This window comes from Vicugna pacos, chromosome 13 (genome assembly GCF_048564905.1).
Source record: "Vicugna pacos chromosome 13, VicPac4, whole genome shotgun sequence".
NCBI classification, from domain to species: domain Eukaryota; kingdom Metazoa; phylum Chordata; class Mammalia; order Artiodactyla; family Camelidae; genus Vicugna; species Vicugna pacos.
Genome location: NC_132999.1, coordinates 29,103,953 through 29,120,648, shown reverse-complemented (window position 1 = coordinate 29,120,648; position 16,696 = coordinate 29,103,953). Strand labels below are relative to the sequence as shown.

The window sequence follows — 16,696 nt, the reverse complement described above, 5'->3', positions numbered from 1 at the left end:
CACACACACACACAATTTTAGTTTTGTTTTAAAAGAGATATTTAAGAACATGTGCAAAAATCTTACATGATTTTTATCTTTCTTCATGCTAATGTAGCCACCAGCTAGTCAGCAGTTAGAATGAAGCAATTATAAAACCACTGAAATGTCAACTATATGTGACATCTCTTTTTATTTTTTTAATCAGAGAGGCAGTGTTCATCAGTGGAAAGAGCGCCCCATCAGCTTTTCTATCACGCTGCTTGCTTTGGATGTGTTAACTTAACCTTTCCCTCAGTTAGAAAAGTTAGAAAAGAGAGTATCTACTTTATGGATTTGGAAACTTAACACAAAGTACCTGCCACACATTGTAGTTGCTCAGTAAACTGTTGATTTCTGATTTCCCTGTGCATTTTCCATTTTTCTTTCCTATTTTTCTAGTTCACATCACTGATTAAATGGTTGAAAATGGTTTTATTTATTAAATTATAAATATCACCAAGGGGTTTGGAAAAAATGAACTTTAATTTTTAGTTCAGAGTGGGGAACATAGCCAACTCATTGAAGCCCACAGTTTGGCTCTTTGGGCTGGATTTCTGTTCAGGATGGGACTCTGTGCTCTCTCTAAGGTCAAGGGCAGTTGCTGATTGCAAATGAACTTTATTCATTAGTCCTGTGTGCACTGAACAACCATCTCTAGTTTGAACAGACTAATTACTGATAAAACATTAGATTTAGGGATGGAGATTTGATTAAAATGTAGCATTCTGTATTCTTCCTAAACACTATGAATAACAGCAACCACTTTAAAAAATTATTTTTAACAGCTTTATTGAGACATAATTCACATGCTACACAATTCACCCATTTTAAGTTGTACATTCAGTGGTTTTTAGTGTGTCACAGAGTTGTACAGTCATCACCACAATCAATTTTAGAACATTTTCATCACCCCTAAAAGAAACCACGTACCCATTAGCAGTCATTTCCCAGCCCTGCTCCTTGCAGGCTCTGGCAGCCGCTAATCCACTTTCCGTCTCTAAGGGTTTGCCTATTCTGGACAGTTCATGTAAATGAAATCATACCCTATGTGGCCTTTTGTGGCTGCTGCTTTCATTTAGCATAATATTTTTAAGGTTCATCCATGTTATGAGAATGAATATTGCACTGCATTCCTTTTTAATGGCCGAATAATATTCATGATAAGGGTTCCGATTCCTTCACACCTTTGTCAACACTTGTTATTGCCTGCCTTTTTAATTTTACTGATCTTAGTGAGTGTGGCGTGCATCTCATTGTGGTTTTGATTTGCATTCCCCCAAAGGCTAAGGATGATGAGCATCTTTTCATGTGCTTATTGGCCATTTGTATATCTTAGAAGAAATACCTATTCAGATATTTTGGCCATTTTAAAATTGGGTTGTCTTTTTATTATTGAGTCATAATAGTTCTTTAACAACTACTTTTTGAGGGCCTAGTATGAGCCCCAGGACCATGCTAGGTGCTTTGTCTGTACTTCTTTGTTTAATCCTTAAAAAAGACCACATGGTAGGTTTTGTACCTCGTTTATGGATGAGGAGATTGATGATCAGAGTTAAAACAATTTATCTAACAGGTGTCGTAAGTCCTAGTAGTCACGATTCTAACCCTCCTCTATCTGAGTTCAAAGTTTCCTGTTTTGTTGACTACTTTGAACTTCTGACCTTTGACATTATTGAAACAGTGTCTGTGCTCTAGGCCTTAGAATGAAAATTTCAGGAAGCACAGAGGGAATTCATACACCCAACAGTTAATCTTCAAAGTACCTTCCAACATTTTAACCCTTATCTATCTGAGTTCAAAGTTTCCTGTCTTGTTGGCTGCTCTGCGCTTCTGACCTTTGACATTGTTGAAACAGTGCCTGAGTTCTAGGCCTTAGAATGAAAATTTCAGGAAGCAGAGAGAGAATTCATACACCAAATAGTTAATCTTCAGAGTGCCTTCCAAAATTTTTTATAGTGAATTTATTCCAGGAAACTTATGTATAAACCAAGTTAAAAAAATACAGTCAAATTTTAGTTTTTACTATGAGAACTTCGTATATAAAGAAATCATGAGGAGCATCCTTTTGTAATATGAGTAATCTCTGTTCTGAGTTTGCTGAAGTTATAAAGCTTCCCTAGAGCAGGGCATACATCAAGCAAATTGTCAGATGTGAGGGGTTTTCAGAAAGTATTGCTATAACTTTATATAGTAATTTTTTTGTAATCTGGATGAAAAGTTGGCTAACTATTAGCTTGACGAGCTTTTTAAAACAAGCAATATAAATATCTGTGACCTGTGGGAATTCGTCTGGACTCTGCCCCATCCCGTATCAAGATATTTTGTACATACAGTGAAAAGGGTCTGTTATTTTATCACATACAGTTAGAAAGTGGCATGCTTAGAAAAGGGCACAGTGATAATTATGATTAAAGGCTGAAAATTCCTCCTCTCTCCCAGACTTCTAAATTATTATTTATAATGACTATTAATGAAATGAAATTGGCTTGTGGAGGACTAGTTGTGGTCCCTAGATTTTAGATCACTCATTCAGACTTTTGACTGAGAAGGTGGTGTACCATAGATAATTCTGCTCTAAATGGAACAGGAGGAAAATCAGAACTTAGCTAAGGAAGAATTCAGTGTAATTCAGTTCTATTGAGTCACTATTTACCGAATACCTATTGTGTGCTAGGAACTGGGAATATAAGTAAAGTGTTTTTTGTTTTTGTTTTTTTTAAGCTTTGGTATCTACTCTTGAGAAGCTGACATTTAGTAGCATTTTGTAAAAAGGGAGTTTCCTGGCCTGGATCTTGAAGGTAAAATGGAGTTTGCTAGGCGAGAGGTATTCCAGGCACAAGGAGCAGCAATGGCAAAGGTGTGGGTGTGTGGAGTCGCATGCCATGCTCTGAGAAGGACCCATTTTTCAGCCTGGTGGGAGCTGAGTTCCATTCCTTGTTGTGATAGTAATGATTTCCTCTAGTAGGCTCACTTTTCAACCTCTTGGACTTCCCATACGCACCTTTCACCCTCCTTCTCAGCTGATTGCTTTGCTTTGTATATTGTTGAAAAAATAAAAGCTGTTATACCCAAACTCCCTTATTTCCATCCAAGACCTGTCTAGGATTGCACTCATCTGATCCTCTTTCTTCCCTTGCGTCTTCTCTTCCTTCACAGGCCACTAGATCTCATCCCATCACTTTCTCAAGATTTATCTCCTCTCTCTTTTTCCCTGATTCATTACCATCAGCAGGCAGACATGCTCTGGTATGTTCATCTTAAAACAAAAACAGATTTTCCTTACTACCACACTCCACTGCAGAAACCACTCCATTTCACTGTTCCCCTAAAAGTAATGTCTCAAAAGAGCCACACCGTCTCTATTTCCCTCTCCTATTCACTCTTTAACTTACTGTAATCTGACTTCTACCTTCCAGCTCTTCCTTAAAATTGCTTTTGTCAAAGTCACCTGAACTCTTCATGTTGCTAAATCCAGTGAGTGCTTGACCTCTGGCAGCATTTGACAGAGTTCACACCTCCCTCCCTCCCTCCCGGATTCTTTCTCCCCGCTCAGCTTCTGTGAGACCGTGCTCTTCCAGCTTTCCTCTTGCATTATTGGCTGCTGCTTCCTCCTCTCTCCCAGACTTCTAAATTATTACTCCGTTGAGTTCCACAGATTTAAATACTTTCGCTGCGCTAATGATTTACCCCGCTTTATCTCAAGCCTTGACCTCTCCTCTGAGCTCTAGATTCATATCCAACTGCCTCTTGTCTCATGTCTCACATCTTGTACTGACCGTGCCTGAGATGGAACTTTGATCCCCTCTACTCCCATTGCGTTCTTCCTTTTGTCAATAAATGGCACTACCATCCCCGCGGTTATTCAGGCCAAGCAGCTAAGTCATCATTGCCCTTTCCCCTCCCTCTTAAATCTCCCTTATTCCCAGCAGCAAGGCCTTTGGATTCTATCTCCAAAATATACTTTGAAACCACTTCTCTCCGTCTCCACTAGCAGACTGCCCATGCTGTAGTCCAGGCCTCCATCACTGCTTACCTGGGCTACTCTAGCAGCCTCGTAACTCCCTCCCCTGCTGGTTTCTTGCACCCGAACCCCGCCAGTTCATTCTGCACACTGTTGTGAGAATAATCACAGATCAAACTATTTCACTTCCCTGTTTAATCATTTCAGTGGCTTCCCAGATTCCCTACTTTGGCCTGCATGATCTGGTCCCTGCCCAGTTCTCCAATTTCATTTCATGTCATGCTCCCCCCAGTTACTGTACTCTAGTGACCTACTTTACTTTCTTTTGACAAACCAAACTCTTTTCTCTCTCAGGATCTTTGCAGTTTCCTCTTTGTATGGCTAGCTCCTTTTCTGCCCTTCATTGGGTCTTAGCTTAAACTCACTTGCTCAGTGACATTATTCCTTGACTGCCTTACCTAAAGTAGGTTCCTCTTTTTGTTTGCTTCCTAATACTTGCAGTTATTTTGTCTGTTTACTTCTTTTTCTCCCAGAAGAATATAAACTTAGGACTGGGACTGAGTCTGACTTGTTCCCCATTATACTCCCAGTACCTTGAACAATGCTTGGCATGTAGCAAGCAGTCGTTAAATGTTTACAAAATGATAGAAAGAAGGAAAGGGAAGAAGAAGGAGAAATGGATTGGGTGGGTAGGGAGAGAGAAAAAGAGGGAAGGAAGGAGAGGGAGGGTAGAGAAAAAAGAAAGGAATGCTTTGCGGAGCCGCTGCTGTGCCCTTGAATCTTCAGACATATTCTTCCTATGTGTGTTGTTTCATTTGCGGCCCCAACCATCACCAGCACACTTGTGGGGTAGTAGAGGAATTACTCAATATCCTAAGATGTTGTCATCTTCCTCAGACCCTTTAAGTTTCCATCTATATGTAACTCTTGAGGCTCTGTAGCCCATAACAGCCATGGCTGTCTCTCTTTTTTTTTTTTTTAAACCGTGGGGCAGAGTCTCTGCTAGCTACCTTACACCCAAGATTCCATTTAATTCTGCCACCTTATTGGCACTCTCCACCTCCTTCCCTGCCTCCCCACCAGAAGTTGCAGAGACGAAGTAGCTTGCTCAGAATCAGACAGCTAGTGAGCGGAGGAAGCCTTGGGATTCCGACCCGGCCCTTGTGGCTGCAGAGACTGTGTTCCTTCTGCCACACCAGGCCACTTGTCTAGAGTTGTTCTGTAAGTAACAGCCAGTAGGCTCATAGTGTTAAATTCGTGTCTTGCACCGTAGCTAAAAAATAAACCCTGAGTCCAACCTCTGCTTACTCCCCACTTCCTTGTATCCTGTTTGATCATCATCATCTCTTGCCTGGAACACCGCAGTGACCTCTGAATTGGTCTCCCTGCCTCCCCACTTGCCCCCTTACAGTCCGTTTTCCAGCTGGCAGCCAGATTTTTTTTTAAAACATATGAATTGGGTTGTGCTACTCTCCAGCTTATACCCCACAGTTCTTCTCACTATACTTAAAACCCAAACTTCTAACCACGACCTGCAAAACCCCTTGTTATCCTGCCCTGTATGTTTCTGTGACCTTAGATCCTTCTCCTCTGCTCTGCCCCAGCCATGCTTGGTCTTCTTGTAGTTCCTTAACTGTAAGGTAGTTTCTACCTCAAGTTCTTTACACTAGAAGTATAGAACTGGCTTCCCCACCTAAATCCTTACATGGCTGGCTCATTTACATAATTTAAGATCTAATTTCAATATTACCTCCTCCCAGAGGCCTGTCTGACTAGGCTATCTAAAATAGACCACCCAATACACATAGATATACTTTCTCTATATCCCCTTAAACTGCCTTATTTTCTTCATAGTAATGATATTCTTTACTTTTTTTGCGTGTTTTTGCATGTTCATTGTCTCCCCGGCATAGAGGCTTCATGGGAGTAGATTCGGTGGTTTTACAGTATTTTCAAGGACAGTGCCTACCACCTAGTGAGCACTCAGTATTGGTTGAAAAAATGGGAAGAAAAGGTTAATTGTTTTATTGGCTTAATAACAGTTTCCTTTGGATAAGAGTCACAATATTTCCATTCTTAGGGTTTTTGGAAGTTACTACTATATCAATGTTAAAAAACTTAGGACCTATATGACTCCGTGGATTGAAATGAGTTCTTTTCCCCTGTTCTTTTAGAACTCATCAAATTGAGGCTGCTCCAACCAGCTCTGCAGTTGATGGATTTAAGGCAAATCTTGTGTTTAAGGAGATTGAGAAGAAGCTTGAAGAGGTAAGTAAGATTCATATAAAATGCTACCAGGAGGACCCTGGGGCTAAAGGAAGCAGATACAGATTTCAGGTGTTGTCATGAAATAGTACAAGTTGAAAATTTATACCATGTTATCAAGTATTGTTGTTGTATATTAGATTTATAAGTATGTATTTTGGCTTCCTTATAATTCTGGTAAAAGTACATTTCAGACATGTATAAATCTTCAGATTTGAGTTACATAAAGGAATTCTAATTTATTTTGGTGTAATTTCCTTCTGAATTAGGAAGATCTCACTTAGAACCATTCAAAAGAATAATATTTAAAGGAGCCTTTAAAGGTACCTTATATCAAAACTCCTTTTGGAAAGAAATATTTTGTGCTTGGGTTTTTCAAAGTTTTAAAATTTGTTTCTCTTGTTGTAAAAATGAGCTAATTAAAAATTTATACAGAAATATATAAAAAAGAAAGATTAAAAATCTCCTGAAATGCCATTACTTAGAGTTCACTAAAATGTTAACAGTGATTTGACATTCTTTCAGACATCTCTATGTATATGAACATACAGTTTTATATAACTAGGATCATACAATATATGTTGAGTTTTTTAATTTTATTATATATGCAGACCTATGTTTATCTAATAATCATACTAAGGCAACCTAACAGTAATTTTTCTCCAAAAAGAGTTATTCTTTTCAGGCCAAATTAGATATTTACTTCACTGTTTCAAACTTAAAGGCATCCTGGAATTTCATAATTAATTTTAACTTTGAGACCAACAAGGCACAGTTATAGTCAGAGTCACACAATTCCAATTACACATCTATTAAGCTGACTAAAGTGGGCTGAAGTAAAGAAAAGGATTCAAAACATTTAGGGGTGCACATTTCTCTCATGTTAGAGCCACAGTGTGAAGACAAACATCGTGCCTATCTCCTCACTCCTTTATTGTAGCACAAAGGATTTCTTAACATCTTGAGGTGATTACATCCTGGATGGGAAAACAGCTAATGTGACTGATGGGTCTTGACAAAGTACCCTGCATTTCTAGAATTTTCATAATGATCAACAACCTTCCTGAGGTAGAAGGGGCCAGGGCTGGCAGTTCCCAGCAGGCAGGCACTGGCCCAGGAACTGCAGGCCTATCCTACCGCTGTCTTACAGGGATACACGTGTGTGGATCTACCTGTTGTTTTTATTTTATTTTATTTTTAAAATTTATTTATTATTTTATTTTGGGGAGAAGGTAATTGGCTTTTATTTATTTGTTTATTTTTAATGGAGGTACTGGGGACTGAACCCAGGACCTTGTGCTTGCTAGGCATGTACTTTATCACTGAGCTGTACCCTCCCCCATGTTGTTTTATTTTTAATTAAAATTTTTTTTATTGAAGTACAATCGTCAAACTCAACGAATTTATCCCTTCCCACCCCTTTCCCCCCAGTAACCATAAGATTGTTTACTATGTCTGCGAGTCTGTTTCTGTTTTGTAGATGAGTTTGTTAGTGCCCTTTTTTTCCTTTTTGTAAGATTCCACATATGAGTGATATCATCTGGTATTTTTCTTTCTCCTTCTGGCTTACTTCACTTAGAATGATGATCTCTAGGTCCATCTATGTTGCTGCAAATAGCATTATTTGATTCTTTTTAATGACCAAGTAGTATTCCATTATATAAATATACCACAACTTCTTTATCCAGTCATCTGTCAGTGGACATTTAGGTTGTTTCCATGTCTTAGCTACTGTAAATACTGCTGTTATGAACATTGGGGTACATGTATCTTTTTGCGTTAGAGTTCCCTCAGGATATATGCCCAGGTGTGGGATTACTGGATCATAGGGTGAGTCTATTTTTAGTTTTTTGAGGAATCTCCATACTGTTTTCCATAATGGCACACCAAACTACATTTCCACCCAGCAGTGTAGGAGGGTTCCCTTTTCTCGACACCCTCTCTAGCATTTATCATTTGTGGACTTTCGAATGATGGCCATTCTGACTGATACCTCATTGTAGTTTTGATTTGCATTTCTCTGATAATTAGCCATATTGAGCATTTTTTCATGTGCCTATTAGCTATTGGTATGTCTTCATTGGAGAACTGCTTGTTTAGGTCTTCTGCCCATTTTTGGATTGGGTTGTTTGTTTTTTTATTGTTAAGTTGTATGAGCTGTTTATTCTAGAAATTAAACCTTTGTTATTCGCATCATTTGCAAAAATTTTCTCCCATTCCGTAGGTTGTCGTTTTGTTTTACTTATGGTTTCCTTTGCTGTGCAAAAGCTTTTAAGTTTAATTAGGTCCCATTTGTTTATTTTTGCTTTTATTTCTGTTACCTGGGTAGACTGCCCTAGGAGAACATTGCTAAGATTTATGTCAGAAATGTTTTGCCTATGTTTTCTTCTAGGAGGTTTATCATGTCTTGTCTAATATTTAAGTCTTTAAACCATTCTGAGTTTATTTTTGTGTATGGTGCGAGGGAGTGTTCTTCATTGATTTACATGGTGCTGTCCAGTTTTCCCAGCACCACTTGCTGAAGAGACTGTCTTTTCTCCATTGTAAATTTTTGCCTCCTTTGTCAAAAATTAATTGACCGTAGGTCTGTGGGTTTATTTCTGGGCTCTCTATTCTGTTCCATTGGTTTATATTGTCTGTTTTTATGACAATACCGTGCTGTTTTGACTACTGTAGCTCTGTGGTATTGTCTGAAGTCTGGGAGGGTTATTTCTCCAGCTTTGTTCTTTTTCTTCAATATTGCTTTCATAATTCTAGATCTTTTGTGATTCTATATAAATTTTAGAATTATTTGTTCTAGTTCTGTGAAGAATGTCATGGGTAATTTGGTATGGATTGCACTAAATCTGTAGATTGCCTTGGGCAGAATGGCCATTTTAACAATATTGATTCTTCCAATCCAAGAGCATGGGGTATTTTTCCATTTCTTTAAGTCATCTTTAATTTCCTTCATCAGTGTTTTATAGTTCTCCATGTATAAGTTTTTCACCTTCCTGGTCAGATGTATTCCTAAGTATTTTATTTTTTGGATGTGATTTTAAAAGGATTGTTTCTTTACTTTCTTTTCCTGCTATTTCATTGTTAGTGTAAAGAAATGCAACTGATTTCTATATGTTAATCTTGTTTCCTGCTACCTTGCTGAATTCTTTTATGAGCTCTAGTATATGTGGAGCTTTTAGGGTTTTCTATATTTAGGATCATGTCATCCATATATAGTGACAATTTTATCTCTTCTCTTCCAATTTGGATCCCTTTTATGTCTTTTTCTTGCCTGATTGCTGTGGCTAGGACTTCCAAGACCATGTTGAATAGAAGTGATGAGAGTGGACTTCCTTGCCTTGTTCCAGATTTTAGTGGAAAGGTTTTCAGTTTTTCACCATTGAGTATTATGCTGGCTGTGGGTTTGTCATAAATAGCTTTTATTATGTTGAGATATGTTCCCTCTATACCCACTTTGGTAACAGTTTTTATCATAAATGAGTGTTGAATTTTGTCAAGTTACCCATTGTTTTATAACTTGCTTTTTTCTCTTGATAGTATGTTTCCTGCCCATAAATATAAATCCTTACCATTGGTTTTAATGACCACATAGTACATGTTTGAATATATGTATCATAATATATTTAACTAGCCTCCTATGATGAACATTGCGTTGTATCTTGTTAAATCTTACAAATAAAAAATTAGTATGTTTTCCTTTTGTACTGTCTTTAAGTAAAAAAATGTCGTGATCACTTTAGCATAAATAGAGAGGGAAATTGTTGGGTCATGAGATACGAATGTTTAGCATTTTGATACATATTGCCAAACTATCCACCAAAAAGAGGGTACTAATTTACAGACTTAATGACAGTTCATGAGAGTGACTGTTTTTTCTTCACACTGTCTCCAGTGCTTTGTTGGCTGGTTTTAAAAAAATCTTTGCCAGTCTAGTAGGAAAATATATCTCATTATCGTTTTTTAAATTTCTTTCATTACAAGTGTCCACTAAAATGAAGGTAGACTCTCTAAGGGCTCAGCTTGAAAAAAAGTTTTTTCATGCTACCAATTATTGCCCTCAGAGTAACCCATAGGATAGTTGCTTTTGCCAAGTTGTCCCATTTTTTTTCAACTTTATTCTGTCAAATAAATAAATACTGAGTATCTGATATGGCTGTATGTCAGTCATTGAATACTTCATTATTGAGATTAACAACACTGCTATTTTTATTTCACAATCTTTTTTTAGCTTTGCAAATGAATGTCTCTTGCTCCCATTTTAATTCTTTTCTACTCCCGCTATAACCTCACTGGCATGGACCTTGTCCCCTTGTTTCTTTCTCCTTCCCACGACTGTCAATTTCCTAAATGTTTGTAGCACTAGAAAGTGAAAGTCTTGGAATCTTTTGTCAATTCATGCGTTTTCTGCATTAGCAAAGGAAGTCTGGCAAGAGATTTTATTTCCACTTTAGTCTTTGTTAGCAATACCCCATTGCCCTTCTTTGAATTCTGTCTTAATTTTTTGTTCCTATTAAGTTTACGACAGGACCTACTCCTTGACCTTTTGCCTACTCAGAAAGTACTTTTCTTCAAGCAAGGAGGCACTTAGAATTTTCTTAGTATTAGTGATCTCCAGTTTCGCAACAAATGTTTTTACCGTTTTAACTCTCTCCTCTTTGTCTGTTTCCTTACCCTTTCTCACTCCCTCTTCAACTGAAAGTGTTTTATTGACCAAAGGATATGATTCTGTAAGAAGATCAGTTGGTTCTCAAAAGGAACAACAAGTGCAAAATTAACCTACACCTCTCTTAAGGAAGTGGGAGAAATTTCTCTCCAAGTTTCAGGTAGAATTTCTAAATGTCTGCTGGTGTTTTCCTGGGTCTAACTTGGTGTCTGCCATGACTCTATTCCTGATGCATTGTGCAAGCAGATGGCACGGATGCTGCTGGAAGTAGTTGTTCATCAGCCATTGGCCCCAAAGGAAGCCTGACTCTTTGGGTGGCCCAGCACACCAGCGTTACTAACCTACTCTTCTAGATTATCTCCACAGAACCTTGAACGATAAAAGATTTCAAGGAATGTGGAAAAGACTTTGAACTTTCTTTTAATTCATTTGTGGTGACAGAAGCTACTTTCATAGACTAAAGTTTGGAAGTATTGATGTAACCTGCATTGTCATATGGTATGATCAAATGGAAAGAGCATTCAACTTGAAGCTAAACCAACCTGAGATTGAGTTCTGGTTGGACTGCTTACTTGTCATATGTCCCAGCCCCTCAGGGAACATAGAGTGTAGTGGGAAGATAGACATGGAAAATTTTTCCCAGAAAAAAATAACTGCTTTAGCAAGGAACTTACATGTGGGTGCATGTGCAAAGGGCCATCAAGGTGCCCAGTAGAGACAGAGAAGCCTTCCCAGAGGAGTTAGCCTGTGAGTTGAGACTTGAATGGATGAGGTTGGAGTGGGGATGGAGAAGAGGAGGAGGTGAGTGATCCACGACAGGGCATGAGCAAAGGCATAGAGGCATGTGTGTTCATGGTATTCAAAATGATCAATATTTTTAGAACAAAGAACCTGAGGGGGATGGAAAGGGGGCTGAAGATAAGAATAAATAAGTATCCTTGAGATTATGAAGTATCTTGAATGATATGTAAAGACAGACTTTAATCCTTGAGGCTTTGGGAAGCCATTTAAATTCAAACCTGAAAGTGTTATTAGATGGATTACAATGTTGTTAGGTGGGTTATCGTAGATGAATTTCTTAGCAGTAGGATAGAGAACAGCCTAAAGGATTCTTAACCTTTTTGAGTCTCTGTTGTTTTTTTCTGCTTAATGAGCTAATATTAACACCTGTCCAGCTACTTACAGGGTTTTATGAAATTAAAGAAAAATGTATATTAAAAACACTTGAAAACTTTGTAGTTCCCCAAAGATTATTATTGTTGTTAATGATTTTTACTAAAGTTCACTTAAACAGTTTGAGTGAGATTTTTCAAGGGAAGCCAAAATAAGAGAATTTCTCTTTCACTTAAAAAATCTGAGTCGCCAGAAAGAGTAAGAAAAATACCATACGATATCACTTATATGTGGAATCTTGAAAAAAAAAAACTCAAATGAACTTATTTACAAAATGGAAACCTATTCATACTAATTTTATTTATAGACATTCAATTATTCCATCACCTTTTGTTGAAAAACCTATCCTTTCTTCATTGAAGTAACTTTGCTCCTTTGTCAAAGATCAGTTGAATGCATTCATGTAGGTGTATTTCTGGGATTTTGATTCTGTATTATTGATCTATGTCTTTTGTCAATATATATATTGCTGTATCTATCTATATATATATATATATACACACACACACACAGTGGAATACTACTCAGCTTTTAAAAAGAATAAAAATTTTCCACTTGCAACAACATAAATGGACTTGAAAGGCATTATGCTGAGTGAAACAAGTCAGACAGGGAAAGGCAAATAATGTATGATAGCAGTTATGTGTGGAATCTAAAAAATAACGAACTAGTGAATATAACAAAAAGGAAGCAGACTCACAGATATAGAGAACAAACTAGTGGTTGCCAGTGGGGAGAGAGAGGGAAGGGAAACATAAGGATGGGGAGTGGGAGGTACAAACTATTGGGTATAAGATAAGCTAAAGGATGTATTATACAACATGAGGAATATAGCCAGTATTTTGTAATAACTGTAAATGGAGTATAACCTTTAAAAATTGTATAAAAAGTACATATAACCTTTAAAAAAATCTGACAGTCATTTTGTTTTCTTGATTTGACTAGAAAATGTTGGTAGTTGATTTAAGGACACTCACATATAAGAATTGCCTCCATGGGTGTTGAGATAAGTAGGCCTAGACTGAATATTTTTAGAATAGCTTTTTTGAAGTCCTGAGACCCGTGGTTGATTCTGGATTCGTTCAGGTGTGTTATCTATATATGAGAAAAAGATTGACACACCCATTAAGATAACTAAAATCAAGAAGACAGACAAAAGTGTTGGTAAGGATGTGGAGAAACTGGAACCTCATTCATTGCAGGTAAAATTGTAACATGGTGCAGCCACTTTAAAAAAACAGTTTGATATTCCTCAAGAAGTTAAACATCACACCTTACAACCCAAATTTTCACTTCTAACTATATACTTAAGAGGAATTAGAGCCCATGTCCATGTAAAAATTTGTACACAAATGTCTGTAGTAGTATTATTAATAATAGCTAAAAAGGGGAAACAGCCGTCAACTGATGAATGGCTAAACAAAATATGCTACATCCATACAATGGAATCTCATTTGGTCATAAAAAGGATTTAATTACTGCTACGTGCTTCAACATGAATGAACCTTAAAAGCATTAAGTGAAAGAAACCAGTCACAAAAGATCATATGTTGTGTGATTCCGTTTGTATGAAATGTCCAGAAAAAGCAAATCTACCAAGACTGAAAGTAGATTAGTGGTTGTCAGGGGTGAGCAAGAGGGGAGAATGGCAGGATCAGGGGATGACTACTAATGGGTATGGGTTTCTTTTTGGGGTGATGACAATGTTCTAAAATTAGATAGTAGTGTTGGTTGCACAACTTTGAATAAACTAAAATGCCACTGAATTACATATTTTAAAAGGAACTTCTATGTTATGTTAATTACATCTCAATGAAGTTGTTGTAAAACAAACAAAACACAACAGAAAGAAAGAACTTAGGCCAGACTCTCTGCATACATAGAATCAGAGTTTAGTATCTAATGATAATTATTTGAATATTTCAGGTACCTAGCACAGTACCTGAGCATAATAAGCATTTAAATTTCTGTTAAAAAAACAAATATTATGATACCAAAAAGAATAATCTTGAACATAAATTACTGTAGGGGTATAGGGCTAAAATTAAAAAGATGAGGAATAAAAACTATTAGAAATTATAAGAAAATTCAAATAGACTTAGAGATTAATTTATTTAACAGGTTAAAGTATAGTATACTTCTACAGTTAAAGACCACGTATAGTCATTTTAAATTATGTAGAAGGATATTTAATGACACAGTAGTAAGGATAGCTATATTAAACTGTAAAGTGAATTACAAAACAGTATATACACTGTGATCTCATTTAAAAATATATATGCAGAGAAGAAAAATGGAGGGCATTTATATCAATTTTTTTTTCTCTGGTGAAATTATGAATGGCTTATATTTTCTTTTTGCTTATCAATAATTTTCTATTTTTCCATAATAAAATGTATGTCTTCTCTGAAGAAAATAATTGCAATAAAATGATTGTGTGTGTGTTTTTTAAGGTGTGTGAGTTATTCATCCTGCCAGCCAGCCTAGCGGCTCCTCTGTTCTCCTTGTGTTCCCCTTTATCCCAGTATGTTGTCATAGTGGTCAGAGTGTATTATCATTTACCTTTCTTACTCCTTAATGCCTGGAACAATATCTAGTGCCAGTCATTGTTTCAATCAATAAATATTTCAGTAAGGAAAGATGAAACACAGTGGGAATGAAGGGACAAGGAGGGAGAAAGGAAACCAACCTACAGAGATGTGGATCTGAGGTTATTTTTTCAGCTTCATTCCCCAAGATCCAAAAGTAGGTGGTAGGTGGCTTATTACTTGTATAATTCTCTACACTTTATTCCTGTGTAATTCTTTATACTAATCCAGGAAATAAGTTGAACCACTTATCTTTAAATTCTGATTGTGTAAATGCTAGAAAGAGTGTGGAGAAAAGGGAACCCTCCTCCACTGTTGGTGGGAATGTAGTTTGGTACAGCCATTATGGAAAACAGTATGGAGATTCCTCAAAAGACTAAAAATAGACTTACCGTATGATCCAGCAATCCAACTCCTGGGCATATATCCAGAAGAAGCTGTAATTCAAAAAGATAGATGCATCCCAATGTTCATAGCAGCACTACATACAATAGCCAAGACTCAGAAACAATCTAAATGTCCATTGACAGATGACTGGATAAAGAAGTTGTGGTATATTTATACAATGGAATACTACTCAGCCATAAAAAAGAATAAAATAATGCCATTTGCAGCAACATGGATGGACCTGGAGAATGTCATTCTGAGTGAAGTAAGACAGACAGAAAGAAAAATACCAAGTGATATCACTTATATGTGGAATCTAAAAAAAAAGATACTAATGTATTTATTTACAAGACAGAAACAGACTCACAGACAGAAAACAAACTCATGGTTACCAGGAGGGAAAGGGAGTGGGAAGGGATAAAATGGGAATTCGAGATTTGCAGATACTGACTACTATATGTAAAACAGATAAACAAGTTTATATTGTATAGCACAGGGAACTATATTCAGTATCTTGTAGTAACCTATAATGAAAAAGAATATAAAATGAAATATATATGTATATGTATGACTGAAACATTATGCTGTACACCAGAAATTGATAGAACATTGTAAACTGACTGTACTTCAATTAAAAAATGGAAAAAAATATGTAAGTCCTGTATGACTAGGGATAAATTTAAAAAAAATTCTGATTGTGGAACGCCCAAAATATATGTGAAGGAAATTTCCTGCCCCCACTCCCCCCCCCCAGAAAAAAGAGGAGTTAGGGTTCCTACATTTAGAGAGGCCAGAGTGAATCTTTGAGAAATTATTGAGACAAGGGAAGGCTATTTTAGTAGAAAATACTGCTGGCTGTGCCACTCACTCCCCCATTTTCGCTGTCCTTCCACCAGTTGTATCCGGAAAGCCATTTTTAACAAGAAATTTGGCAGATGAGGGAGTTGTTGCCTGGTTGTCTTTCAGACTTTTCTGCGTAAAAGATCTTAAGGGAGCTTGGGGACTGCCTGCTGGCCCAGCTGCTCACGTCATGTATCTATTTAAACATTTAGTTTGGGGGAAGAGCCAGGGAAATGGACTTAATATAACCTATCATTTTTCTTTCCAGGAAGGGGAGCAGTTTGTGAAGAAAATTGGTGGTATTTTTGCCTTCAAGGTGAAAGATGGCCCTGAGGGTAAAGAAGCCACCTGGGTGGTGGATGTGAAGAACGGCAAAGGATCAGTGCTCCCTAACTCAGGTCAGTGCAGTGATGACTTCGTCTAGAGAAGCGCTGACAGGTGCACAAAGGAAAATGGGGGTCTGCTTCGGTGTTCCCTGAGAGGGCTGGCTTTAGAGGTATAGGACCTTGTTAAAGAACTGGTGAATCCATGGAAACAGAAATAGGTCACAGCTGCTTCCTCACCAGGCTTAGATTTTGGAATTTGACAAATCTGGGTTTGGGCTGCTGGTCTTGCCAATCGCAGATTCCTCCACTGAGTGAATTATTTAACTTTTCTGAGCTTCAGGGTTTTTTTTTTTTTCCCATTTGTAAATGGGAATGATAAATGTTACCTATTTCGTAGAGTTGATGTGAGGATTAAGAGAGTTATCTCCTAATTAACCTGTAAAGGACATGGTTCAGTGAATGGTTACGTGTC

The 16,696-nt window shown here is 37.2% G+C and overlaps 1 protein-coding gene across 1 annotated transcript in view; it reads left to right on the top strand.

Annotated features, from left to right (window-relative positions):
- Window positions 1-16,696, top strand: part of SCP2 (sterol carrier protein 2) — a 97,542-nt gene that overhangs the window by 69,207 nt on the left and 11,639 nt on the right. The window contains exons 13-14 of the mRNA XM_015236165.3: window positions 6,157-6,250; window positions 16,167-16,296. Of these exons, the coding sequence (XP_015091651.1) occupies window positions 6,157-6,250; window positions 16,167-16,296 (224 nt within the window). The remainder of the gene's footprint in view (window positions 1-6,156; window positions 6,251-16,166; window positions 16,297-16,696) is intronic.